This window comes from Ursus maritimus, unplaced genomic scaffold (assembly GCF_017311325.1).
Source record: "Ursus maritimus isolate PB19 unplaced genomic scaffold, ASM1731132v1 scaffold_20, whole genome shotgun sequence".
NCBI lineage: Eukaryota > Metazoa > Chordata > Mammalia > Carnivora > Ursidae > Ursus > Ursus maritimus.
The window spans coordinates 20,744,718-20,771,887 of record NW_024424453.1 but is presented as its reverse complement, the minus strand read 5'-3'; the positions used below and the strand labels follow the sequence as shown (position 1 = coordinate 20,771,887).

Below are 27,170 nucleotides of genomic sequence, written 5' to 3'. Positions count from 1 at the left end.
AGAATCAAGTCTAATACTTATTGTGCTCATTTAAGCTGTGTACCTTACTGTCCCCTAATACATCAGATGAAAAAATGGAATGCATTCCCCTTTCTTCTTAAACCCTTATGCCCTCTTAAACTCAGTAGTATTTTAGCAGAGTTTTAATAATAACCATTTAGTATCTTTGAACAGAAATTTAAAAGTATATCTTTGTAGTGTGGTTAATTTTGTGAAATTTGGTTTGCTGACTAAGATTTTCTGTTTTCAGAGGAAGAAAAAGTGGCTTTTGTTAACTGGGTCAACAAAGCCCTGGAGGATGACCCTGACTGTAAGCATCTCCTACCCATGAACCCCAATGATGGCAGCCTTTTCAAATCACTTGCAGATGGCATCCTTCTTTGGTGAGTTGAACATTTTAGGTTAAGGGAGATATGTTCTTCCTCTCTCCATTGATGAGCATTCAGTAAAAACTACAACTCCGTGAACAAGTGGCTATGTAGGTATTGAAGAATTTATATCACGTGGAAAATTAAGTACCAGATGCTTTCCAAAATTTTTCTTCAAATGTGATCTATTGGTTTTCTGATGCCTTTTCTATTTCCTTACTGATGCCAGAACAGTTTTGAGTTATTCCTCTGATGTATTTAAACATGTTCACAAGGTTTCTTTTTTTCATTTTCAATAAAGAATTATTGATTAGGACAGGGACATGAGGAAATGTAAAAGAAAGATATATCTCATTTTGCTTAAATGAAATTAATGTTTTGTATCAGTCTTGTCATATCCTTGGCTCTTTGCAGTATGTTTCTGCTCACTAGACTGTAAACTCTCTGGGGACATGCCTTTGTCTCTGTTGTGTATACTATAGTCCCAGCATACGTCTTTGTACGAAGCAAGTGTCTTTTTTTTTAAGTTTATAAAAATATAAAAAACTTATGAAGAAGAGTAAGTACACAAATATTCTTATCACCCATAACTAGCTATTATTAATATTATGGCATGTTTCTTTCAGTCTTTTTTTCCTGTGTTTTTACTTAAAAAGAAAAAGAAAACCTCCAACCTACCCACAAATACAGGATATTAGTTTTTAAGTAACATAAAATATACCTTGACTTCCACCTACAGTTCTAATCTTTTTCTCTGACCTTCAGAGGAAATTCCTATCATGAATTGAATGGGTATTTTCCTATCTTTATTTTAAAATATAAAATATGTTCTAAAATCTAGAGATAAATTTTATATTAATTTCTCTTATAATGTTTGAGTTATTAAAATTTTAGAAAGACCGTGTCTCTGGCTTTTACTGCAACAGGAGTGATTCTGACCCTGTTGATACCACTTTATGAAACTTGGCTTCTTGAGAATTTGTTTTACATTTCAGACTGCTGAATGCTGGTGATCATTAAATGAAATAAAGACAGGACTCACATAAAGAAAATGCAAGACAGTTTTAAAAAAATTAGGAGGATATGCTAAGATTACTATTGCAGTGAGTTATTGATTTGTTTTAGGTTAGGGAACATTTCTTAGATTTTAAAAAGTAAGTCCCTGACATGAATCACAGTATATTTTAAAGAAATGGATTGTTATTGTTATTACTTTTCAAAATTTAACTATTTTGTCTACTTGCGAAAACAAACTAAAAAGTCTTAAATAATTTAACTTTAATTATTTATCTTATATAAACTGGGAGTGTTAAGCTAAATTATTGCCATTTTCTCTGTAGCAAAATGATCAACTTATCTGAACCAGACACAATTGATGAAAGAGCCATTAATAAGAAAAAGCTCACCCCTTTCACTATTTCTGTAAGTATTTGCCCTTTGCTAGTAATCATGTTACTGTGTTGTAAAATGTAAGGCCTTTATTAATGGGTGTTTAGGCCCAGGCAAAACTTTTTTTACTCCAGTTTTATTGAGAAATAACTGACATATTTCACTGTGTAAGTTTAAGGTATACAGTGTGACGGTTTGATTTACATATATGGTGAAATGATGACCACAACAGGTTCAGCTAACCAATAGGTGCATCTTCCTCTATAGATACAATAAAAAGAAAAGAGAGAGAAAAAAAAAAAAAAAAGGACAAAAATTTTCTCTTTGTGATGAGAATTCATAGGATCTACTCTCAACAACTTTGCTACATACCATACAGCAGTGTTAGCTGTACTCATCGTGTTGTACATGACATCCCTAGTACTTGATTATCTTAAAACTGCAAGTTTGTACCTTTTGACCACCTTCCTCCATTTTTTCCTCCCCCCCACCCTTTGCCTTTGGTAACCACAAGTCTGATCTCTTTTTCTGTGAGTTTGGTAATTTTTGCTTTATTTTGTTTTAGATTTCACATATGAATGAGGTCATATTGTATTTGTCTTTGTCTGACTTAATTTCACTTAACATAATGCCTTCAAAGTCCATTCATGTAAAATGTTGGATTTAACATAATTTCAGTTTCCTTTTTATAAAAACTAGGTTTTATTAAATAAAAATTCAGCTGCATTTTGTACTGAATGAAATTAAGATTCAAAATGCTTTGGATGAGGGCGACTGGGTGGCTCAGTTGGTTAAGTATCTGACTCTTGATCTCAGCTCAGGTCTTAATCTTGGGGTGTGGGTTCAAGCCCCAGCGTGGAGCCTACCCACTTAAAACAAACAAGCAAGCAAGCAAACATTGTTCAGACTGCTTTGGATGAGCTTTACTTATAATAATAGTATTCAGGTTATATTATTGTAATCATTGACTTGCTATATTAATGAATATTTGCTTGATGCTGTTGTTCTTGGTTGAAATAAGAGCACTGTATAGTTTTACCCCGTGTTTTACTATTTCACAGAATTTGAGTTATTCTTTTTTACTATATTTTTCTGTGGTCAGCTTCTCCATTCAGGTCTTGTTAAAGTCCAAGAATTTATGGTTACCACAATTTTCCCCTCAAAATCTCTAGAGCAGTGCTGGATATCAATAGTTTCTAAGTACTTACTGGGTACCAGTCACTGTTCTAAACAAACTGCATGAATTATCTCTTTGAATTTTTCCGGCACCTTTAAAAAAAGGTAGATACTACGATTTTACAGATGAGAAAACTGAGGCACTGAGAGGTTACCCAGTGGCAGAACCAGGATGTGATCCCAGTGGTCCAGTTCTAGAGCCCACCTTATAATCCCTGTGTACTTCCACTCTTGTGTGGTGGTAGTAATCACAACTAGTGCATATACTAGTCACAGCTGCAGCTATTAAAAGTGAGCTAATGCTAAGCTATTTCCCTTATTTCTCTTGGCAAATACAATTCTTGATTTTGCTAAAGTTGTTAAACTTCTTTTATAAGGAAGCTACAACCTTAGGGCAGTGGTACATGGTTAATCTTGGAGTATCCAAGGGGTACTCCCATTTCCTGTATCCTTGAGGAGTATGAATTGGATGTTGACTAACATGGCTTTCTTGTCTCCCACTTTCCAATAAGCAATAATATTACATATTCCTAGCAGGAGCTACCATTTCTGATAAATAAATTTCCAGAAGTTTATTTTCTTTCACATCTTGTGTCAGGATGCTTTGTTTAATAACTCTGATTGTTGAAAATATTCATACATCTTATTTTTAAGATACATGTGTCACATAATTTTTTATGGCACTGGCTCTGTAATAAAGCATTTCTCAGTGTTGTACAAATTTATTGTCTGGTATTACTTTCAACGTTTGTATGTAGTGCATTAAAGGAAATAAAGAAAAAATATTCTGTATCTATTTTACAATAACTACAGGATGGGTCTGAGGAGCTAAGTCTTTTACAGTTTTATTTTTAGAGATGACATTCTTCCAATATGAGTAGGGGTTAATAGTCTAGATCTTTAGGGGGCTTGAAAGAGTATACTAATGAATAAAGAAAGATCTCTGGGAAGGAGCAAAGTGTTACTGTGGATATTAAATCCATCTTGTTTTTTTAGTAATTTTAGAGCTCTGGGAATAGATTGTCTAGAATACTACCTGTTTCCCGTGAAACTTTATCCAAAAGAAGGCTCATTCATGATGGGTATTAAGGAGGGCACATATTGCATGGAGCACTGGGTGTTATACTCAATAAATCATGGAACACTACATCAAAAACTAAGGATGTACTGTATGGTGACTAACATAACATAATAAAAAATTACTATTAAAAAAAGGCTCATTCATTTGTAAAAGATTCTAAAGCTGTGATAATATAGCTTTTTACCTCATGATGATGGGTTTATGTAGTATCATGATGTATGAAAGAAGAGAAATATGAAGGGGTGAAAATGACATACAGTAACTATGAAAGCAAGGGAAAGAGATCAAGTAGTAAAGTACTGGTTAAAATCATGGGATTTTTTTTTTGAGTAGTAGTATTTTGCTTGTATAAATATTACTTATGTTTCAAAAATCTGAATTTTCACAATCTGTTGCTTCTTATTTACCTTCACAACTTGTCAATAAGATTTTGGAAAGTACTTTCTCACACATAGTTTTCTTTGTGGCAATTCAGGAAAACTTAAACCTAGCTCTGAATTCGGCCTCAGCCATTGGTTGTACAGTGGTCAACATTGGTGCACAAGATCTCAAAGAAGGAAAACCTCACTTGGTCTTGGGACTTCTCTGGCAGATCATCAAAATTGGTCTTTTGGCTGATATTGAGCTTTCCAGGAATGAAGGTAAGATCAAAAATATTTACTTTTCATTGACATATACTTACTATGGGAAGAATTTATATTTCATTGTTTTCCTTTCAGCTCTAATTGCGTTGCTAAGGGAAGGTGAGGATCTAGAAGAGCTGATGAAGCTTTCTCCAGAGGACTTACTTCTGCGATGGGTGAACTACCATCTGACCAACGCAGGATGGCAAACCATCAGAAACTTCAGCCAAGACATTAAGGTTTATATTTTAATGTTCATAACTGTGATATAAAATAAGGTTGTAGAATGTAAAAAAACAAAAGGTGTTTCGAATGAATTTCGAATTGAAGTTTAATTCATAAGGACACAGTGTAGAAAATGAAATTTTGCATTTCTCTAAGGTGGATCTCCCAATTATAATTGCAAAATCTTTTATTTAAAAAAAAACTGGTTTAAACTGGTGGCTACCAGAAGGGAGGTGGGTAGGGGGATGGGTGAAATAGGTGATGGGGATTAAGGAGGGCACTTGTGGGGCACCTGGGTGGCTTAGTTGTTAAGTGTCTGCCTTCGGCTCAGGGCGTGATCCTGGCGTTATGGGATCGAGCCCCACATCAGGCTCCTCTGCTGGGAGCCTGCTGCTTCTTCTCCTACTCCCCCTGCTTGTGTCCCCTGTCTCTCTGGCTGTCTCTCTCTCTGTCAAATAAATAAATAAAAATCTTTAAAAAAAAAAAAAGGAGGGCACTTGTGATGAGCACCAGCTGTTGTATGGAAGTGGTGGATCACTGTACTGTATGCCCGAAACTAGCATTACATTGTATATTAACTAACTGGAATTTAAATAAAGACTTAAAAAAATAAAAAGGACAAAATTTTCTTTTGCAATAAAGAAAAACTGGTTTGTTGGTATTTAAGAAGAAATACAACTGGCTGTGAGAAGGAGATACTAGCCCTAGCAGATCAAAGTATTCTTTCCCATTTTATGTGCCATAGAGAGACTAAATCATAATGAGGATGTCAGTCTATTAATTTGGACTGAGAATTCATCTTCACTGGACAAGAGGCCCTTGTGGGCCTGATCAGTTCAATACCCTTACTCCCACTTTGCCAATAACCAGTTAACAGGAGACCAAATATCTGAGGGTCCAGGGAATCAGTAGACAAAAGGAATTCTTCAGGTATGTTTCTCAACTAAAATAGCTTGAAATGCTTCCCTCCCTACTGGGAGAGCTTGTCAAGGAAACTATAACATTCAGTGTGCCTAACAGTCCTCCCATGGTCACTCCCTAGACATGAATTGCCAAATTGGGTCCCTGTGACTCCTTCTTCTCTATGCTTTTCTTTCCACCCAGACTAATCAGCATTGGCGTTTATTTGTATTTTCTCTCTAGATATATTAACACATTCAGTCAGATTATGTTCTTGTCATAATGGGCTTAGCTGACAGTCTCTTTCTTTGAAGTGACACTGTATTTCTCTGCTTTCATCTATTATATGCTCATTTAAAAATTTATTTTGGGGGGGCTCTCTTATTTTAAAATTCAGTTCATCAGGTATTTATTAAATCCCTCCTATGGGGTATTATGCCAGGCATGGGGGATGCAAAGATTTAGCTCTTGCGAAGCTCTCCAGTTACACAGGGAGATAAACATCTAGTAAATGGATATTTCATCCACTACTATATAACAAGCCACTTGGAACTTAATAGCTTAAAATAACAATATCGTTTCTCATGATTCTGTGGGTTACTGTGGCTTGGTGAAGTGGTTCTGCTTTTGTTCCGGATCACTAACTCATTCATTCAGCCGTCAGTTGGGCTGGTCAGGAGGGTGCACGAGGGCACCACTCACATGTCTAGTGCCTCACAGTGTCTCCATGAGGCCTTTCCATAAGGCTTGCGCTTCCTTGCGCTTCCTCACAGCATGATAGTCTCAGATAGTTGGAGTTCCTCCATGGAGGCCAACTTCAAGGGGGAGGAAGCAGAAGCTCTTAAAGCATGGGATTAGAAGCCCCAGCACATCACTTTCACTGCATTCTGTTGTTCAGAGCAAGTCACAAGACCAGTCTGAGTTAAAGGGGGGAAGGCTTCCAGAAGATAATACTTGACCCTAATCTTAACTGATGCTTGGGGACATAAATAAATGAAAAGGTGAAGAAAGGTATTCCAGGTATAGGGAACAGTGTCACTAGAAGCTGTGAGGTGTGAAACCAGCATGGTGCATTCAGGAGCCTGTAAGTAATAAGTAAAATTACTAAGTTATTCCATTCTCTAAGATGAGAACAGTTTCTTCAGTTTGAGTACTATTTTCCTGAATCAAATGATTGATTTTATTCATTTAAAAAATTCTATTTCATGTCTTTCCTTGAAGGATTCAAGAGCTTATTTTCATCTGCTTAATCAGATTGCACCTAAAGGTGACCAGGGTGGTGGACCTGCCATTACCATTGACCTTTCAGGATTTAATGTGAGTACAGTTTTTAATTAGAGATGTTTTTATTTCAGTAAAATATACATTAACAAAATATACCATATTAACCATGTTTAAGTGTATGGTTCTTTGAGGCATTAAATACATTTGCAGTATGTGCAACCATCACCATCTCCAGAACTTTTCATCATCCCATAGTGAAATCTGTACCGATTAGACAATAATGCCCTATTCCCTTCTCCCCCAAACCTCTGGTAACTACTGTTGTACTTTCCATCTCTGTGAGTTTGACTAGTGAGTACAGTCAAATTTAGAGTGCAGTTCTCTACAGGCAGCATTCCCTGATGAAGTCCTCAGCTCTTCCATTAAACCTTGGCCCTTTGTTCCTCAGAAGTTTTTTCATGCTCTAGGCTTCAGATCCCCATGCTAAGCCATCTGGCTGTCATAACTGACAGAATTCTGAAACTGAGTATGTGTGGAATCAACCCTACATCCACTTCTTCCTGGTGAAGTATAACTGGAACTCACAAGGGTGCTTTTGTGACTATCACTGTATACTAGGAAAGGGAGCAACAAACCATTGCTAAGCACCTGATTATCAGTTCTTCCAACTTATATTCAGAAATATATGAAGTAAAAGATGGCAATTCCTAGCATTTATGGCGTCGGAAGGACTGACGCAGATCCTGACCTAACACATTTTCTAGGAAGCCCATTTTTTAGCATAAGTTGTAAATACTGGGGATAGTTCTATCTAAACATTAAAATCTGAGCAGATATAGTTTTTATGAAAATCTGTCAAGTACTTAAAGTGCAACAGCCAAATGGTTTTAAAGGCAAGTTGAGTTGGGGCGCCTGGGTGGCACAGCGGTTAAGCGTCTGCCTTCAGCTCAGGGCGTGATCCCGGCGTTGTGGGATCGAGCCCCATATCAGGCTCCTCCGCTGTGAGCCTGCTTCTTCCTCTCCCACTCCCCCTGCTTGTGTTCCCTCTCTCGCTGGCTGTCTCTATCTCTGTCGAATAAATAAATAAAATCTTTAAAAAAAAAAAAAAAGATGTTTTAAATAAAAAAAAAATAAAGGCAAGTTGAGTGAGTCATTACAAATGAATTACATTTTACATTATTACAATGAAACATTGGAGAAAGTATTGCAAAACTGCAAAATCAGCAAATTAGTTTGAGTCAAAAAAATTAGGAACTTAAACTTATGGAAAATTTCAAACATAACAAAAAAATGAACAAACTCAGTATAATGAACTACCCCCAGGTTCAACAACTATCAACTCATGATCAGTCTTTATTCATTTATCACCCATCCTTCCTCTTGTGTTATTTTGAAGCAAATCCTAGACATCATATCATTTCATCGATAAGTATTTCAATTTGTATTTCTAGAAGATAAAGAAACTTTAAGAATATAACCATAATACCTTATCATACCTAAAAAATTAACAATAATCTGTAATACCAAAATATTTAATCAACACTGACATTTCCAGTTACTTCTTAAATGTCAGATTTTCTTTTTATAATTTATTTGAATTAAGATCTGAATAAGGTCCATATAATTTGTTCATGTCTAAGGTAGAAACTTTTTATTGTTTAATAGTACTGAACTTATTGCTTTCTCTGATTTCATTTACATTTTTACTTCTTTGTAACTGATGCACAAAATGAGATAAGTCATAATTCTTGGTCATGATATACTCTCATCATGGGTCCATACATGTCCCTCTTTTTATTTATTTTTGTTTGTAGTTGTTTTAAAATTTTAACAAGTCTGTATGAACTGTCAATCCAACAAGAAAGCTAAGACCCTGATGCGAATTTATGTTTAGTTCTCTACTTCTTCCCTATTCCATCTTTCTGCCTCACCTTAATGTGATACTCACCATCTTCAATCTTATGTTCATTGTTCTTTTGTTTCTCTTTTTATATAATTTTCTTTCAACCAAATATATCCCTTACAAAATTAAATTTTTCATTTTACTTTTTAACTTCACACAAAGCTTATTACCTTGTACATAAATTCCTAGTACTTATTTTGAACATATATTGCTAAGAGTCACTCACATCATTCGATATCACTGTGTAAATATGACACAGTTTATTTGTCTCCTGTTGACAAGTGTTTGGTTTGTTTCCAGGATTTTGCACTTGTGAATAGTGCTGTTCTTCTGATTTTAATAATTTATTTGTATTGAACTTGTTTTTCATTGAAAAAGAGTCTACTGGAAATATTATTCAGAGTAGAATGGATGAGACAACTAAACCTCTTAGCCAGAAGGAATTCTAATATATGGCCTTGACAAAATGATTTATAATTTGACCAGTAGGAGCTAACTGATACAAAACTTGAGAGTTTATTTTTCTGTATCATTTAATATATTTCCAGAAAAGTGATTGCTTTTAAATACATCTATCAATAAAAAATTATGCCAATCAAAAGTTCATTTTGACCATTTTTGTTTTATTTTGTTGTTTAGGAGAAAAATGACCTGAAGCGTGCTGGATTCATGCTTCAAGAAGCAGATAAACTGGGCTGCAAACAGTTTGTTACTCCTGCAGATGTGGTTTCAGGCAATCCTAAACTTAATTTAGCTTTTGTAGCTAATCTGTTTAACACATACCCATGCCTACACAAGCCCGATAATAGCATCGATGTGAATTTACTGGAAGGTATGTTCTCTCTGCCTTTAATTGCTTCACTGTATGTGTCTTCTTGTGGTATTGACCTTCTTTACTGTCAGAGGTACGGGATTGTGGTGGGAGATGAAGTTTACTGTGTGTAGGCATGTGCATCCACTAAAAAGTTCGTATTAAGGAAAGTGCTTGTTGGTTTTGTTAAAAGAGAATGCTGGGGTAAATCTTACTTGTCTGTCATTTCTCCATCAGAGTTTAGTGAAAACTATCATACATTTAAAATAGTCTCTTAAATGACCACATAACATAACTCCCCCACCAATATGGACAATGAATTATCTATTGGAAAAAATAATCATTTTGTAGCTTTTTTTTCTCCTTTGAAAGCTACAGTTTGACTCCAGTATTGTTCTCTTTTTAATGTTTTTAAGGTACATGAAAAAAAATTTAAATATTCATTACTTGTCTTGTTGTGTGTGGGCTATTGTTATCTGTCTCATAATTTATGATACTTTCCTATTTTGCTTCGTGAAATGCAGATTTGACCCCTCCTAATGTAGGTACTGTATTTAGTACTTTTCTATACTCTATAAATATATTCATTCTGAACGTTCTTTTTATTAGTACCATTTATCCTTTCTATCTGGGTTGATATTTATTTTTTGCATTGTTCATGCTGTGTTTTTTCTGTCTTAATATGCCTAAAGAATGACAACAAGGAAGAACACAAATGAAACTGAATTAGAATAGCACGGCAAGGCTTGATTATGTGAACTCTCCACTGAATCTGCCTTCTATAATGATGGGATATTGTAGTTGTAAGCACACTAAAAATCAGTTTTGACAATTGGATTTCATGATGTAAAACCTTTATCCCTCTCCCATGAATAAACACAATAATCTTTTATCGCTAGTAATCTTAGAAGGATCTGTTTAGGTTCTGTTTTGTATGAGCTATGTTACATCTTTTGAATGTCATTGAAGCTTACGATATATGAATTGTCGTAATGACAAAAACATTCTTGCTGTCTAGTTCTTTCTCCCTATCTTTGTTCCCTAGCCTGTCTTCTTTTTTGTTCTCATACTCTCACACGCATACCCAAACCCACATTAGTATCAGAAGGAAAGGTAAAAACAGTGGCAGCAGTCAGAGGGAGGGGCCCATCACTAGTTGCCCTGGTTTGGAGAAGGCAGTCTTCAGGTAGGGGTTCTTGTTGGCTGGGAGAACTTGGTGTTTCACTATCCTTTCTCTCACATTACCTACCTTACTCCCTCCCTTCCCAGAGGGGAATAGAATGAGAAATTGGTTTCATGATCTTCTTCTCTTTGACTGCCACAACCAGAGTTCCAGTGTCCTTGACACTTTATAGTTACATCTTCTTGATTAATGAAAGAAGTTTCAGATTTAACAAATATGGTCTTTGAGGAATATGATTAATTCAATTCAGTCTCCCTGAGGTCCAGTAAAATAAAGACTATATTCTCTACATAGATATGTAATTGAGTGGGAAGATAGATAAAAGTGTAGATTTTTCAGCAGAGAAATTGAGGGTGAGGGATTAGAACTCTAAAAAAAAAATTAATAAAACAGAAGACTGCTAACTTTTTATCAGTCTGGAAAATTTCAAAATCCCTCTGTCTCTTACAATAGAAGGCATTGTTTAGAGTGGCATATTAAAAATGATCTGCTTTTTATAGTCACTGAGTTCTTGCTAGATATCTTTTCCAACTTGCTCGCTCTCTTATTTGTCATGTTTGAATTCTTTTGCTAGTGTTCAGCATGCTTTTGGAATTTTTCAGTGTGAATAGGATTGCTAAACATTTCCATTAGTATTTCCTCTATTTATATAAGAAGATACTATGGGAAATATTTATCAATCATCTTTATTTAGAACATATGTATATCCTGATACGTCTGCCAAAAATGTATTTGACTTAAACTGTCACTAGAATTTTTCCTCTGTAAATTGGTTTTTATAGATCCTTTTGAAATTTGAAGCTTGACCTTATCACATCCCATATTCATGCTCTCATTGGCAAAGAATTTTATCTGTATGGAATTAGAGAAAATTAAAAACCCAACTAAATATAAAGCCTTCATATTAAATTGAGCCAAATATGTGGGCTATGTATGGAGAGGCCATCTCAGAATTCATCTATGGTGATAGAAAATACATAGGCTGTGGTTTTACACTTTGTTCAAATATCGGGTCCACCATTTAGTATCTGAGTGACTTCTGTGTGCTTTGGTTTTTTTCATCTATAAAACAAGATTAATAATACTAATTTTGAAGAATTATAGACCAAGTTAAAATGACCTTTCATAAATGGGTTTAGCATACAGTACGTGCTCAGTAATATGTTGGAAAGAGGAAAACATCACTTAGCGCATTTAGTGAGTATTCAATATATGTTAGTTCCTTTTCTTTCCTCTCAGTAGTCTACTTGTGGTATATTTGTTATTTTTTTCTGGAACTTTTTGTCAATAGCAGATATCAGTTTGGCCCTGAAAATGAAATGTTTTGTAGTTCTCTCTTTTATATCAGCAATGAACATTTTACTTCTAAGATTGCTTTAGTTGTCTGCAATACAGACAACATTTACAATCTGGAATACATATGTTTTTGTAATGCTTTACCATGGCTCTTGCACAAATGCGTAGTGCTTCTGGCTTTGAGCATTTATTTACCAAGACAACTTGAAATGGTATTAGATAAATAAACGCTCACTTACATAATCTAGTTTACTTTCCAGGCATCAAAAATGAAAATAATAGCGATATAATCAGTTGAAAACAATGGGAAGAAATATGAATGCTTGAAGCTTATAACAGTTTCAGAACTCAGTCAAAATACTAGTGTCTTTTAAAATATTATTTGCTGTATCATCAAGTTCAGCAGAATTTAGATATTATTTCAATTAAAAATTAGACTATTGTTACACTAGCAATGTTTGTAATTTTAAAACATAACTTGGATTTTCCCAGAAGGAAATAATGTAAAAATTCTCTAATTACTAGAGAAAAATCTATTACAGATTGTAATACAGAAACAACTAAAAGGTAAATCCAAGTCACATGCATCAAACTGTTGATGATAGTACACTTAAATTTATGTCGCTTTAGGGAAAGTTCAGATATTTAATTTGTACTTGTTTAATAACTCCTACAAACAGGCAAACATGGCTTCTAGGAATATTTAGTTTAACTTGGTTCTTTTTTAAAGGGTTTTCAAATAGGTTAATTATCATAAAGTGATAGTGGCAGATACAACAGACTGGTCAGTTACCTTTTATGCAGGCCAGAGGGAACAGAATTTAAGAAATTATATGGCTACATAATTTAATAGAGCAAAAATTAAAGTAGATTCTGGGAATGCCATTAGGTATTAGCATAGAAAATGAAACAAAAATATAGTGGACAAATTATTTCCTGAACAGCTGCAGAAAAAACCAGAATCCTTTAGATTTTACAAGGTTTGGTGTCTCTTCTGGATGTGCAGGATGGTATTACCTGTGGCACTTACTCTGAAGATGATTGTAGAGATGGCTCTAGAGGAATGGGTCCCTGGAGCTCAGATGGTTATAGATTTAGATGCCTCATTGTTCTGGGAATCCCACAGGAGTCAAAGTCTAGAGAGGGACCTGAACTTGCCTATAGTTTAGAAGTGATGAGAGGTGTAAATGTTTTACGTTTTTCACAAGTCTGGTGATGAGATATAGGTTAGGACATTCCATTGCCCCCTACCTTTGCTGAAAACAAATAATACTACAGATAGTCACTTAGGATTATTTGTCGTCTAGAGAATGACTAGAAGGCAGACATGACAAGGAGAATCCATCCTGCTCTCTGCCCACTTTGTGGTACATGATAACCCATATTTTTCTTGTAGATGGTATGAGCATTGCTATGAAGGGAATGCTCAGGGAGGTTAGGTAATCATAGGTTAAATAATAGTGCCTGCCAGGAGTTTCTTACTGAGGTGATCTCTGAGGTCTAGGAACTTCCTAGGATAAGATGTCTTTCTCTTAGCACCCAGGGTGGGGGCTCTGTCCCTCATGTATTTTCAGTAGTGACGATCTAAAATAACTCAGGAAGCCTGTAAAATAGTCATATCCCTTCATTACCTATAATCCCCTCTCCCCTACATTGCCGTTTGGTGTAATTAAAATGTAGGTTTGGGTGCCCAGAAACTTCCCCGTGTAAAACCAAAACCTGTACAAATCTAGAAACACTGCATTGGGAAAGGCACAGCTTGTCTTTTGTGTCGGCGGTGCTAATGTTGCCGGGACCGCTAAAAGATTCTGTTTCAGTAATTTTTAGCCAGCGCCGTTCGCATGTGATCCTAACTACAGCTATGATCATGTAAGTTTCTCTGTCACAGAGAGAGCCATGACTCAGTAATTCAGACATCAAAGAAAGGACTCTAGATAGAGAAATTTAGAGCAAACGGACGCCTTTTAGATGGGAGGAGGGGAAGGACTTTGGCAATAAGACTTATTTTCTCCCCAAAAGATTATAGTATCACAGAAACCATGGCAAAGTATGTATGACTGGTTTGCACCTGCCAGGATGGTTTAAAATATATTTCTTGATGCCTTTTGTCCTGAATCATCAGTATGAACTTGTGTCTGCTCTAGGAGAGAGCAAGGAAGAGAGAACATTTCGGAACTGGATGAATTCCTTGGGGGTCAACCCATACATTAATCATTTATACAGGTAAATATTTTATTGTGTTTTAATTTTATGGCCAGAGTCCAACTTTTCTAGTTGCAAACCATAGGTATGTTAACATTAGTACAGTTTTTAAAAATCACAAGAATTTTAACCAACATTTAGAATTTCAGAATGCTGGAGCCTGGCAATACAATGGATTTTTAAAGAAAAGTAAAGTATTATTTAAAAAGATCAGAATATGATAATAGTTATAATTTTTGATGATATAAACAATTTGATGAAGATAATCCATCTTATTACTCTTTTATAATTATTGATCAGAAAAATAATAAATTATTTCAACTGTTAACAGAATAGCAATATTTTATAAGTTGTTCTTATCATTATATCAATATTTTAAATTATAATTCATACTTTCTATTTTTGCCAAAATCTACCTCAGTTTTCCCTTAATTCGTTGCAGATATTTGTTTCCAATTTGTAGAAATAACTTGCTTTCCCTGAGTAATTGTGATTTATCTTATTCTTTCTTGTTTAAAATGACAACACATTATCAACATTGGTAGGACTAAGAAAATATTTTACTGAATATTTTCTGTGCTGTCTGGTAGTGCTAACAATGTGTCTTTCTAAGTTTGTATAAGAAGAAACCTTTTCTCTTCATTATAGGATCTACCAGCCTGCATTTAAAAATGGAAAAGAACTCAAGTTTTGCTAATTGTATATTAATAATTTACATACCAAGGAAACTCCTTAATGAACAGTAACTAAATTATTATTTAAATATGAACTTAAGTCTAATGCCACAAAGACCAATTCACTGGCTAATTGAAGATTTATGATACAGTAATTTCTGCTTCTTGGTGTATATTCAAAATCTTGTTTAAAATCTAAAACCAGAGCACCTGGGTGGCTCAGTTGGTTAAGCGTCTGCCTTCGGCTCCGGTCATGATTCCAGGGGCCTGGGATGGAGGCCCTCGTTTGGCTCCATGCTTTGCAGGGAGTCTGCTTCTCCCTCTGCCCCTCTCCCCACTTGTGTTCTCTCTCTCAAGTAAATAAAATCTTTAAAAAAATTTAAAAAAAAATCTAAAACCAGTACTACCTTATGGTAACCAGCTTTGATGTAATGGACTGATATTTGAAGAACTCTTTAAAAGTGTTTAAATTCCAGCCAGATGACAGAGATATATCATTTAGACTGGAACTCTCATGATAGTAGCAAGGCAGTAAAGGAATCAAATATTGGGAGTGAGGAGGGGGAGTGAGGAGGGATAAGATCTTTACAGAATAATGTGAAACAATGTGAAAGAATTTTGGAAAAGGGAATTCAGAAAATTCTCAGAAGTAACATAACCCTCAAGAGAACTATCATATATAGAAAAACAGTAGCCAGAGTGTCCATGAATTTGTGTCTGGATCATATTCCTAAACCCTAAGTTTTTTTAACTCCTCTCCTGCAGTACACCAAATCTAAAGCAAACCAAAGCATTAGCGTAATTTAGGTCGATTTTAAATGAAAATTCTCTCCCCTACACAAGTTATTTAATATATTTGACGAACTGTTAGTCCTAGAATTTTTCTATGACAGGTTGGTTCAGGAATACATCTTGAATTCTCTGGAAATCATTTCAACTCTCTGGGCTTCAGTTTCCCTATTTGCAAAACATGAATAATAATACCTTGGAAATAAAAATGAATTCACTTAAAGTAAACAAGAAAAATTCAGAACTGATACAAATCCTTTAGTAATTTTTTATATAAAATTTTCCATATGCTTTTATAGATAACCCAGTCAACTCTTAATTGCCTTCATAATAGATTTTATCTTTCCATCACTCAGCACAGGGCCAGTTCCCTTCACTGCCATAGGGTGTGTATCCAGAGTTGCAAAGTAACTTTCATATAAATCCTAGCAAAACAGCTCTGTGAACAAGCCGTTGAGAGAGAAAAGCCACATGATACATCATAGAGCCAACAATTTTAAAAATCAATTGCTGTTGCTTTATGTCCTTAGCATACAGAATTGAAAACAGACTCAATGAATGTACTTTGAGCATCTCAGAATATATTTTTCTGAATCCAAAGTAGTACTATTCTTACTTCAAAATGCCTACTTGCTCATAAATTCCTTCCTCTTAACCCTCATTATTTAACATGAATAGCTGCCTACATTGTAGCTATTGTGATTTTTGTATATTTTAAAAAGTTTTAAAAATTATAATACGTAAGTAATATGTGAACTTATTCTCATTGTACAAGTTTCAGGAAGTATGTAGAATGAATTAAAAAATGATAATACTTCCCTTACATCTCCCATATTCCTTTTTTTCCTGCCCAGAGGTATTGCTATTAACAGTCCATAGCACATACAGGTATTTAAATTTTACACATAGTAAACTGTATGCAGTGTTCTGCCACTTGCTTTTTTAAACATAATATATCTTATAAATTAGCTTTTCATGCCAGTATATAGAGATCGAACTTATTTCTTATGGTGGACCAGGAGTCCATGGTATGGATAGTTTATTCAACAGCCCCCTACTGCCAGGCATTTAAGTTGCTTCCAAATTTATTAATAATTTGGCAATGAATGTCTTTGTACTTATATCTTTGTAAACATTTATAAAAAATTTTGGACAGATTCCTAGATTAGAAGTTCTGGGTCAACCACTGAATTCCGTTCCTGAGACCAATGTTACACTGTATGTTACCTAACTAGAATTTAAATAAAAATTTGAGAAAAGGAAAAAAAAGTAGTTCTGGGTCAAATGATACATCTTGTCATTTTTTAAAGTTTTATTTATTTTAGAGAGAGAGAGAGAGCATGAATGAGCAAGTGGGGGGAGGGGCAGAGGGAGAAAAGCTCAAGCAGATTCCCTGCTGAGCATGGAGCCAGACATGGGGCTTGATCTCATGACCCATGAGGTTATGACCTGAGCCCAAATCATGAGTTGGTCACTTAACTGACTGAGCCACGCAGGCGCCCTTGGCCTGTCATTTTTTAGGCATTAAATGACTGTTGTGTTTTTGAAGACCTAAACCTATCTCTATTGTGCTTAATAAAATTTCCTCCTCCTTCATCATCTTTTCCTCTTGTTTTAGTGACCTTGCAGATGCTTTAGTGGTCTTTCAGCTCTATGAAATGATCCGTGTGCCAGTCGACTGGAACCAGGTCAACAAACCTCCTTATTCTGCTCTTGGAGGGAACATGAAGAAGGTGAGTGAGATAATCACCAAGGATATGTTGTTATTTTTCTAATATGAAACAAAGGATTTGGAGTTTCATAAAGCTTAGTAACGTGTGGTCTGTTCCCATGATTCTGATTTAAACCAAAATGTGTTAAGCTTAAGAACCGTTTTATAAATGTGCTTTAATAAATGTTTGGAAAGATGAAGACCGTTCGCCTAGTCAGACACTTTATGTAACTGTTTTTGTCTTTAACAAGTTGTAGTGCTGAATTTTCTTTGAGGTGCATCATAAATGCTTTCCTGTATTATAATCCCCAGAACTTGCCAAATCTTTACTGATTATTTGTTAATATCCTTTGACAGATATTTACTGATTACCTACTACCTGTACAATGCAATGCAGGATATAAAATAGTACAAGGCATGGAGTTCGTCCTCAAGAAGCCTAAAGAAATTAGAAAGATACGTGTATAAACAACTGTAATATAGTGCAACATATATAGAAGTTAATGTTTTTTTTAAAAAGAATTTATTCATTTATTTGACGAGAGAGAGCACAAGTAGGGGAAGCAGCAGGCAGAGAGAGAGGGAGAAGCAGGCTCCCCGCTGAGCAGAGAGCCTGATGTAGGGCTCAATCCCAGGACCCTGGGATCTTGACCTGAGCCAAAGGCAGACACTTGACTGATTGAGCCACCCAGGCGCCCCTATAGAAGTGAATATTATTAGTTCTAAGGAGGAAAAGGCCACCAGCTGCGCTTATCATGAGAGGCTTCATGCAGGAGGTGGTATTGAGTTAGAGTTTGAGAAAGGAGGCTGGAGAGGGGGCTAAGGATCAGGAAGAGGGATAGGGATGGGAAAATATACAATGCATTTCTGGGACTTGGGGGGAAATGTTGGCTACCGCAGAGGATTCCAATAGGTAAGAAGTGAGTATGAAACCTAAAAATTTCAGTTGGAACCAGATGTTGAGAACCTTGATTGTCAGATTAAAGAGCTTGCATTTTAAACTAAAAGTAATGGGAAGCCATTAAACATTTCTGAGCAGGGCAGTAATTTGATTACAGTCGGTGGGAGACTACCTGGCAGATGAATGATGATGATTCCATAACTGGAAGCCTGTACCTCCCACTCTCTTTAATCCATTTTATCCATTCCCTCCTCCTCCCCTCTGCAACTACCAGTTCTTTATATTTATGGGTCTGTTTCTGCTTTTTTTTTTTTTTTTCTTTTTTTTTTTTTTGCTTGTTTGCTTTGTATTTTAGATTCCACATATATGTGCAATCATATGGTATTTGTCTTCTCTGGCTGACTTATTTCACTTAGCATAATACCCTCTAGGTCCGTCCATATTGTCACAAATGGCAAGCTCTCATTCTTTTTTATGGTTGAGTAATATTCCTCTGTGTGTGTGTGTGTGTGTGTGTGTGTGTGTATCTATCACACATCTTCTTTATCCATTCATCTATCAATGGACACCGGGTTGCTTCTATATCTTGGCTATTGTAAATAATGTTGCAATAAACATAGGAGTGCATGGATCTTTTTCAATTGGTGTTTCCATTTTCTTTGGGTAAATACCAGTACTAGAATCACTGGATTGTATAGTGTTTCTATTTTTAATATTTTGAAGGACCTCCATCCTGTTTTCCACAGTGGCTGCACCAATTTATATTCCCACCAACAGTGCATGAGGGTTCCTTTTTCTCCACACCCTTACCAACACTTGTTCTTGTCCTTTTCTATTTTTTGGAATAGTTTGAGAAGAATAGGTATTAACTTCCTTTCTTTTTTTCTTTCTTTTTTTTTTCTTTTCTTTTCTTTTCTCTTATTTTCTTTTTCTTTTCTTAAATGTTTGGTAAAATTCACCTGCGAATCCATCTGGTCCTGGACTTTTGTTTTTTGGGGGATTTAAAATTTTTTCTTAAATTTAAATTCAATTTAATTAACATATACTGTATTATTAGTTTCAGAGGTAGAGTTTAGTGATTCATCAGTTGTGTACAACACCTAGTGCTCATTACTTCAAATGTTGGGGGATTTTTGATTACTCATTCAATTTAATTACTACTTACTGGTCTGTTCAGATCTTTTTCCCAATTCAGTTTTAGAAGATTGTGTATTTCTAGAAATTTATCCATTTTTTCTAGGTTGTCTAATTTGTTGCCGTATAATTTATGTAGTAGTCTCTTATAATCCTTTGTCTTTCTATGGTGTCAATTATTACTTCCCTTTCATTTCTGATTTTATTTGAGTCTTCTCTCTTTTTTTCTTGATGAGTCTGGATAGAAGTTTATAAATTTTGTTTATGTTCTCAAAGACCGACTCTTGGTTTCTTTAATCTTTTCTATTGTTTTCTTAAGTCTCTTATTTCATTTATTTCTGCCTTCATCTTTTTTATTTTCCTTCCTTCCTTCTACTAACTATGGGCTTTATTCTTTTTCTAGTTCCTTTAGGAATAAGCAGATGCAAAATGTAACAGGAAAACAAAAATTAAACCACTCATTTTATCTGGAATTTTAATTATGAGATGTCACAAGTGAATCATATGTAAAATGCTTCCTTTCAACAAATACCAGCTGTTTATAGAATGAAACATAAGGCCTGTAATAAATTCAAGATGTTTAAAAAACGAAGCAGTACTTTCATGACAGAGTATCACAAAGGCTTATTTTTTAAAAATATTTTATTTATTTATTTGAGAGAGAGAGAGGGAGAAAGCACGAGCAGAGGGGAAGAAGAAGCAGAAGCAGTCTCCCCACTAAACAGGGAGCCCAATGTGGGGCTTGACCCAAGACCCCGGGATCATGACCTGAGCCAAAGGCAGATGCTTAATGGACTGAGCCACCCAGGCACCCCAGAGGCTTATTTTATAGATTTTGGGCATTCATCATCAGACATTGCTTTGCTTCATTTGTAAAGCTCATAAAGTTGTACCACTTAAATAATCTTTCTTCATTATTTCTTCAGTATTTCTTTTCACTCGGAACCCTGTATCCTCTTATGTAGTTTTTCTCATTTTCCAAATAATCTAAGCTTCACTTTTTCCAAAGCATTTGAAGTGCTTGATAATCATTTCTCCCGTTAACTCTATGAAACTGCATTCTCCAGTTTTTTTCTTGCTTTCCTTGTGTTTATTCTTACCTTCATTCCTACCTATTCTTCGTTTTTTAGCCTGACAACTCTAGGAATTTCCAAGGCTCAGTTCTTGGCCCACTGCTCTTAACTTTCTACATTTACATCCTCAGAGAGCAGATCCATTTTTAGAGTGTTAAGTAGTACCATAAACATGGCTTATCCCTAGAGCTGAATTTCTTATTCTTTGTCTAGTTTGGTACCTCTCCAGATCTTAGAAGTTTTGCCACATTTGGAATCAGCTGTTGCCAAACAAATAGAGCACATCTGTTTCCTTATGTTAGCATCATTTCCAGGTACCCTATTGTTGCTGGTCATATCAACATCTTAGGCTTCTAGTAACCCTGAGCACCCTTCTCACCATCATTCCTCTTAGGAATTTTGGTCTAACTAACTGTAAAATAGATGGCCCTTCATTAAAATGTATTTTTCACAAAAGTGATTATTATTACAGTGCTAGAAAATTCTCCCATGGAGGGGCGCCTGGGTGGCACAGTGGTTGAGCGTCTGCCTTTGGCTCAGGGCGTGATCCCGGCGTTATGGGATCGAGCCCCACATCAGGCTCCTCCGCTATGGGCCTGCTTCTTCCTCTCCCACTCCCCCTGCTTGTGTTCCCTCTCTCGCTGGCTGTCTCTATCTCTGTCGAATAAATAAATTAAAAAAAAAAAAAGAAGAAGAAGAAAGAAAATTCTCCCATGGAAACAGGTGTCAGTGGAAAATATGCTGGTTTTTCTCTCTCCTGTTCATACTGTTACATAATCAGAACTTTGATGCTGTTTTCTATAAATTAGGTATCTATTTGGTTGTTTTTCAATTCTGTACGTTTCTGTAGCATATATTTTTATTAGGCAGACTAAATCTATAATATGATTACTAGGAAAAAGAATTTTAAACTATTGTCTCCTTATAGTTAAAAAAATGCATACTTGTCAAAGATTTTATGGAACTTATTGAGAGAACCAGGCAGATGCTACAAGATCAAAGGATCTTCATGCATTTTTATTTGTAACAAACTGATCTTTGGGAATTTGGATTTTCTTTTTTAAAGAAAAATACCCATTTATTTGTGCAAATTCTATTATTGTGTGGTCCCTTTCTCACCTTTCCTAGAAATACTTTCTTAGGAAAAAAAAAATGTATCTGTGTATCTCACATTGAATTGTTTTGTAATGAGGTCTTAAGTAACTTGGGAAAGAAAATCAGAAGAAACCAGTTATACTATTTTTCTTTATTAAATGTTTATTCCAAAAAGTATTTAGTAAGCACTTTTTACTACTGGTGGTATTATTATGAGAGCTTACAATTTCACTGGAGAAAAAGATTCAAATACCTAAGAATTTATACACACACACATGCACACATAACCCTGAGATAAGAAGACTGGAGGTAATAAACATCGAGGCCTAGCAGACAAAAAAAATTTACTAGATAAAGGACTTAACTGGACTTATAACACTGGAAAGAAGATTTACTTGGTGGTCATTCATCAGATTCTTACTGTAGACAGGGCACTGTGATGGGTTCTGGGCTGGGAATGGAGAAGAGTATGATATAGACTTGTACATGTTACAGTTTTTGCCCTTTAAAGGGAGCCTGTCCAGGAATGCNTGGGTGGCTCAGTTGGTTAAGCATCTGTGTGTGGCTCAGGTCAGGATCCCGGGGTTCTGGGATTGAATCCCGCATCTGGCTCCTTGCTTAGTGGGGAGCCTGCTTCTCCCTTTGCCTGCCACTCTTCCCTGCTTGTGCTCCTACTCTCTTTCTCTCTCTCTGACAAATAAATAAAATCTTTTTTTTTTTTTAAAGGAGCCTGTCCTGTGGTTGACAAAAGAAAGTACATAAATTGCTAAGTAGAAGATAGTGCACAAGCATTACAAAATAAGCATTATTAGAAGTTCAATAAAGGATAGATTGTTATTAGCTGGTACAGTTAAGGTTAATAAGCCTTTGTTGAAGAATGTGGGCTAAAAGCTAAATTTTGGAAGATGAGTAATATCTGGATGAAGAAATGGGAGATGAAGTTTTAGATTCTTAATGAAACAATTTCTTTATTCCTTAGTTTTAAATTTAGACAAAACAGTATTTTTTAACTCTATTAATAGAATGCAGGAAACCTAGGTTTTTAGTCACAGATTTGTCACGAATAAACTATGTAATCTTGGACAGTCAGGATTTTTAGGGTAAGATCTTAAAACTTCCTAGCCAGTTGTTGCTCTATCTAGGTTAACCCTTTAATATCTTCAACTATAAAATGGGGATAATTATATAAAATGGGAATAATAATTATTTCCTTAACTTCAGTGTTATTGTGAAATGATATTCTGTCATATAAATTAAGGTATCCTCAATTATTTTTCAAATGACTGAACAAAGCTGGTGTATTCAAGAGATATATTTTTAAAAACATGTTTTTATACCAAAACTTTTACTTATTATTCATAGATTGAAAACTGTAATTATGCAGTGGAACTTGGGAAGAATAAGGCTAAATTCTCCTTGGTTGGCATTGCTGGGCAGGACCTAAATGAAGGGAATCCAACACTTACTCTGGCATTGGTATGGCAGCTGATGAGAAGGTAAAGGCTGATATGTTTAGAGCAATACTGTTTTCTTCAGCAAGTCATGTAAACTAAAATTTTAGCTGTTTTTGAGAATAACAAACAGAAGAAATACCCAATGCAAAATATATTTTTTAAATGATTTACCGTTGATAATATATTTTGTTTAAAAGTGGGTCAATGTCTGCAAATAATCACTTTTATTAATGCCTCTTAAAAACTGCTTTGTAAGGAGTTGTTTTTATAAAATACTGTATAGTAGTTTTTGTTTTTGATTACTGAGCTTTGCAACTTTGGAATATGACAAAGTGCAAATATCTGTAGAACCAAAATATTTAAATATTCATCTGAATATTGATATAAATGATGTGAGAGCAAATTTCACCCCTTCTTTCTCCCCTTTCACACTCAAATATCCATCTTTTCTGTTACAGGTACACATTGAATGTGTTATCAGATCTTGGAGAAGGTGAAAAAGTAAATGATGAAATTATTATTAAATGGGTCAATCAGACTCTTAAAAGTGCAAGAAAAAATACTTCCATATCCAGCTTCAAGGTAATCAAAAGCTATTTAAAATTTTGTTTTTGTTAGAAATTAAGTTTAGGAAGGAATTTTTATTGGAAATTACATTAGTTTAAGTTCAGAGTTACATTAACATATATCAGAAACACAATTTATGAACTTAGGCTTACTAGTTATTTGACATCTGTAAAGTAAAAATATAGTTTGAATTCTTATATTTTTGATTGTTTGTCCTATTGAGTGTAAATGCAGGTTAATTTTATCAGGCTCTGGTCATCTAATCTTAAAAAAGAAGTAGATAGAGCCAAAAAACCCAATTGTCAAATGAAAAAGAAAGATTAAAAAAAAAAAACATTGTTTATATAGGACCTATAATGTTTTGTGCTCCCTAGCAGCAGTCTCTGAATTGTATTGACATCATTTCCAAGGCATAACAGAGCCAGCCAAACCGATTCAAGTGGGAATTGAGAAAACTGGTAGGAAAAAAAAGTCTTGTCATCTGGCTTCATAATGGCACTTAACACTCACTTCCGAGCATTTGTGGATGATTCATGAAGCACTCAAAAATGTAATCTGCACATACATACCCACTAATTTTCTTGCATTTCCATTGTGTTTCGCTTTTGCATGCAACGTGATGTTAACTACAAATAAGCATGTTTGCTTGTACACATTAATTCAGTGAGCCTTGTGTTTGTGATTTCATTATGATATGTGAAAAATCAGCAATTTGGTGGTTTTGTTTTGTTTTTAGTGAATAAGAGAGCAAACAGATGAAACCCTAAGCTCTCCTAAGAGTTATCTATCCATCTTAGTCTTTTCTTTGCCTTTGTTCTATATGTTTAAAAACATTTTAGAGCAAGAGAAATGTCAGAAATTGATAAATTCAATCTTTACTAAATACTGAGCCCCAGCGTGGTTTTAACAGGACAGCTGGAATACGGCAGAGATGTTGCTTGATTCCTAGTTCAAGTATGTTTCTCCTTTTGCCATTTTGGAAGGAACTAATGACTTTGAGTTTTTGTTGTTGCTTATTAAAAAAAAAAAAAGAAACAAGAATTTTCAGTCCATGATTTGTTTTTATATATTTTAGACATAAAACACAACTTAAAAACATAAAACAGGAAAGGGGACATATGAAATTCTCTAATTGATAGTTATTCATTAAAACTGTTATAATGACATTTTACGCATTTGTACATTAGTTGATGAAAAAGAAGAAGCATGTATATATTTAAATCAAATACAATGAGAAAATATTTAGAAACATATTTATTGAGCTCTTACTATTAAGTAACATTTATAGGTAAAGATATAGACTATAAGAAATTAATTTGGCCCTCATAATGTTTACCATTTATTTGAAAGACAAAGTTTTCATAACTGGAATTTTCATAACAAGCTAGAAGAGGGTCCATCTTGAATGAGGCAAGTCTGAGAAGGTTAGGAGAAGTAGTTTGGCTAGAGAGGATAGTTCCTAAGGGTGTAGTGCTAGATATAGTCTGGGTCAAGATTGTGGAGAAATCTGGCCTTAATAAAGGTTTATTGATATCAGAAGTAACGTAAAAAACCAAAGTGACTATTTTAGAAATACTCTCCTTTTTTTCTTTAAGATTTATTTGAGAGAGAGAGAGTGAGCGCTCATGAGTATGGGTACATGCGCACACGTGTGTGGGGGGCGCAGAGCAAGAGGGAGAGAAGCAGACTCCCCACAGAGATCGTAGCTTGAGCCAAAATCAAGGGTCAGATGCTTAACTGACTGAGCCACCAGACGCCCCTAGGAATCCTCTTCTGAATGTGGTGAGCAGGATGGATTGGAGGAAGAAAGGTGTAAATTCAAGGACAGTGCCTAAGAAGCTGAGACAGAACTCAAGGTGTGAAATGATAAGGATCTAAGTGGAGTTGGGGGGTGGGCACTGGGAATGTTGAGAATGGATAGTTATATGCTATTGCAAAAGAACAGGATTTGGCTTCTTGATTTAGGGAAGCACAGGAGAAAGAGGAATTAAAACTTGATGTTTTAGGCCTGGGTAATTGGAAAACAGATAACACTAACAAATGGGAATGTCAGGAGGTGCTGTTGCTTTCTGGAAAAGGTGACGAATTCAGTTTTAAGCTTGTTGGATTTGAGGTAATGTTCAGGAGATGAGCTGGATGAAAGGAAATATTAAAACTGGGAATAGACTTGATCAGTTGAGTAGAAGAGATAGTTGAAAATAGAGGTACACAAACCCTTTAAGGGAGGGAGCTCACAGAGAAAAGCAGACTGGAGAGTTTTACTTAGAACAGAGGTAGCAGAAACATAATGCAAAAATGCTTGGCATTTATTTAGTAGATAATAAATCTATTAGGGTAATAAAATCTTTAAAGAGACTATAGTCAAGAAGTGTGGCAGCAAATGCTAAAAAATAGTTGGGGTGGGAGGCTTTTTTTCCAACTGTAGAAGGCATTATATTTGAAGGCTAGAGTAAATGGTACTTTTCTTATTAAGTTACTTTTTTTTTTAGTAAGAATTTATTAATCATAAGGCAGTGCTATACTGAGAAATTTTAGAAAAGACAAATTTACCCTTTTTAGTTGCAAAGTAATTTTCCCTCATCAAGATATGGAAGTGTATGAGCACTGAGTAATAAATGAAATTGTTGAATCACTATATTGTACACCTGAAACTAATAGAACACTTTGTGTTAACAACACTGAGATTAAAATAAAATAAAATAAAAATAAAAGAAGATAAGGAAGTGGTATATGAGCCATAACAATAATCATAATTACCCTTTACTGAGTTCTATGTGCCACCGTGCTAAGCACTTGACACAGTTTCTTTTGATTCGTTCAATAATAAGCAAAAAGGAGAGCATTAGAAAAGTAAAACAACTTGTCCACTGTCAGACAACTAACTATTGAGCAGACTATCTGGATTTCACATCCAGATCTAACTGCAGGTTGAAAGCCAAGCTGTTGTTTTGTGACCCTGGATTTGACTTCAGCTCAGACACTTATTAGTTGTGTGACATACTGCTCATTCATTTCATAGATATTCAAAGCTTACCCTATATCAGGTGCTTTGCTAGTCACTGTGGCTACAGAATGCCCTGAGTGCTCACTGTTAAGGGAAGGAAGCAAATAAGAAAACAGGAATCACTGTGTGGGGTGTCAGCATACTATAAAAATCGGCTCAGGGGAGTAGGAAGCACATGAGAAGGGTGTGTTTTATAGAAACCTTAGCAGTTTATACTAACAACTGGACTACACCTCTTGAATAAAATTAAATTTACTTCTGGCTCACCATTCAGTATTTGTGTGACCTTAGGCAAGTTATTAATTTCTCTATGCCTCAGTTTCCCCATATTTAAAATGGAGATATTATAATACCTATCATCTGAGTTTGTTACCAAACTAATATTTA

General features: G+C 35.0%; 1 protein-coding gene across 2 annotated transcripts in view; it reads left to right on the top strand.

Annotated features, from left to right (window-relative positions):
• The window catches only part of PLS1 (plastin 1), a 42,028-nt gene that overhangs the window by 10,278 nt on the left and 4,580 nt on the right, over positions 1-27,170 (top strand). For both annotated transcript variants that reach the window (XM_008707713.1, XM_008707709.1), the window contains exons 4-13: positions 251-383; positions 1,709-1,790; positions 4,490-4,655; positions 4,734-4,876; positions 6,984-7,079; positions 9,529-9,721; positions 14,324-14,402; positions 17,463-17,577; positions 23,121-23,254; positions 23,671-23,794. In XM_008707713.1, the coding sequence (XP_008705935.1) occupies positions 251-383; positions 1,709-1,790; positions 4,490-4,655; positions 4,734-4,876; positions 6,984-7,079; positions 9,529-9,721; positions 14,324-14,402; positions 17,463-17,577; positions 23,121-23,254; positions 23,671-23,794 (1,265 nt within the window). The remainder of the gene's footprint in view (positions 1-250; positions 384-1,708; positions 1,791-4,489; positions 4,656-4,733; positions 4,877-6,983; positions 7,080-9,528; positions 9,722-14,323; positions 14,403-17,462; positions 17,578-23,120; positions 23,255-23,670; positions 23,795-27,170) is intronic.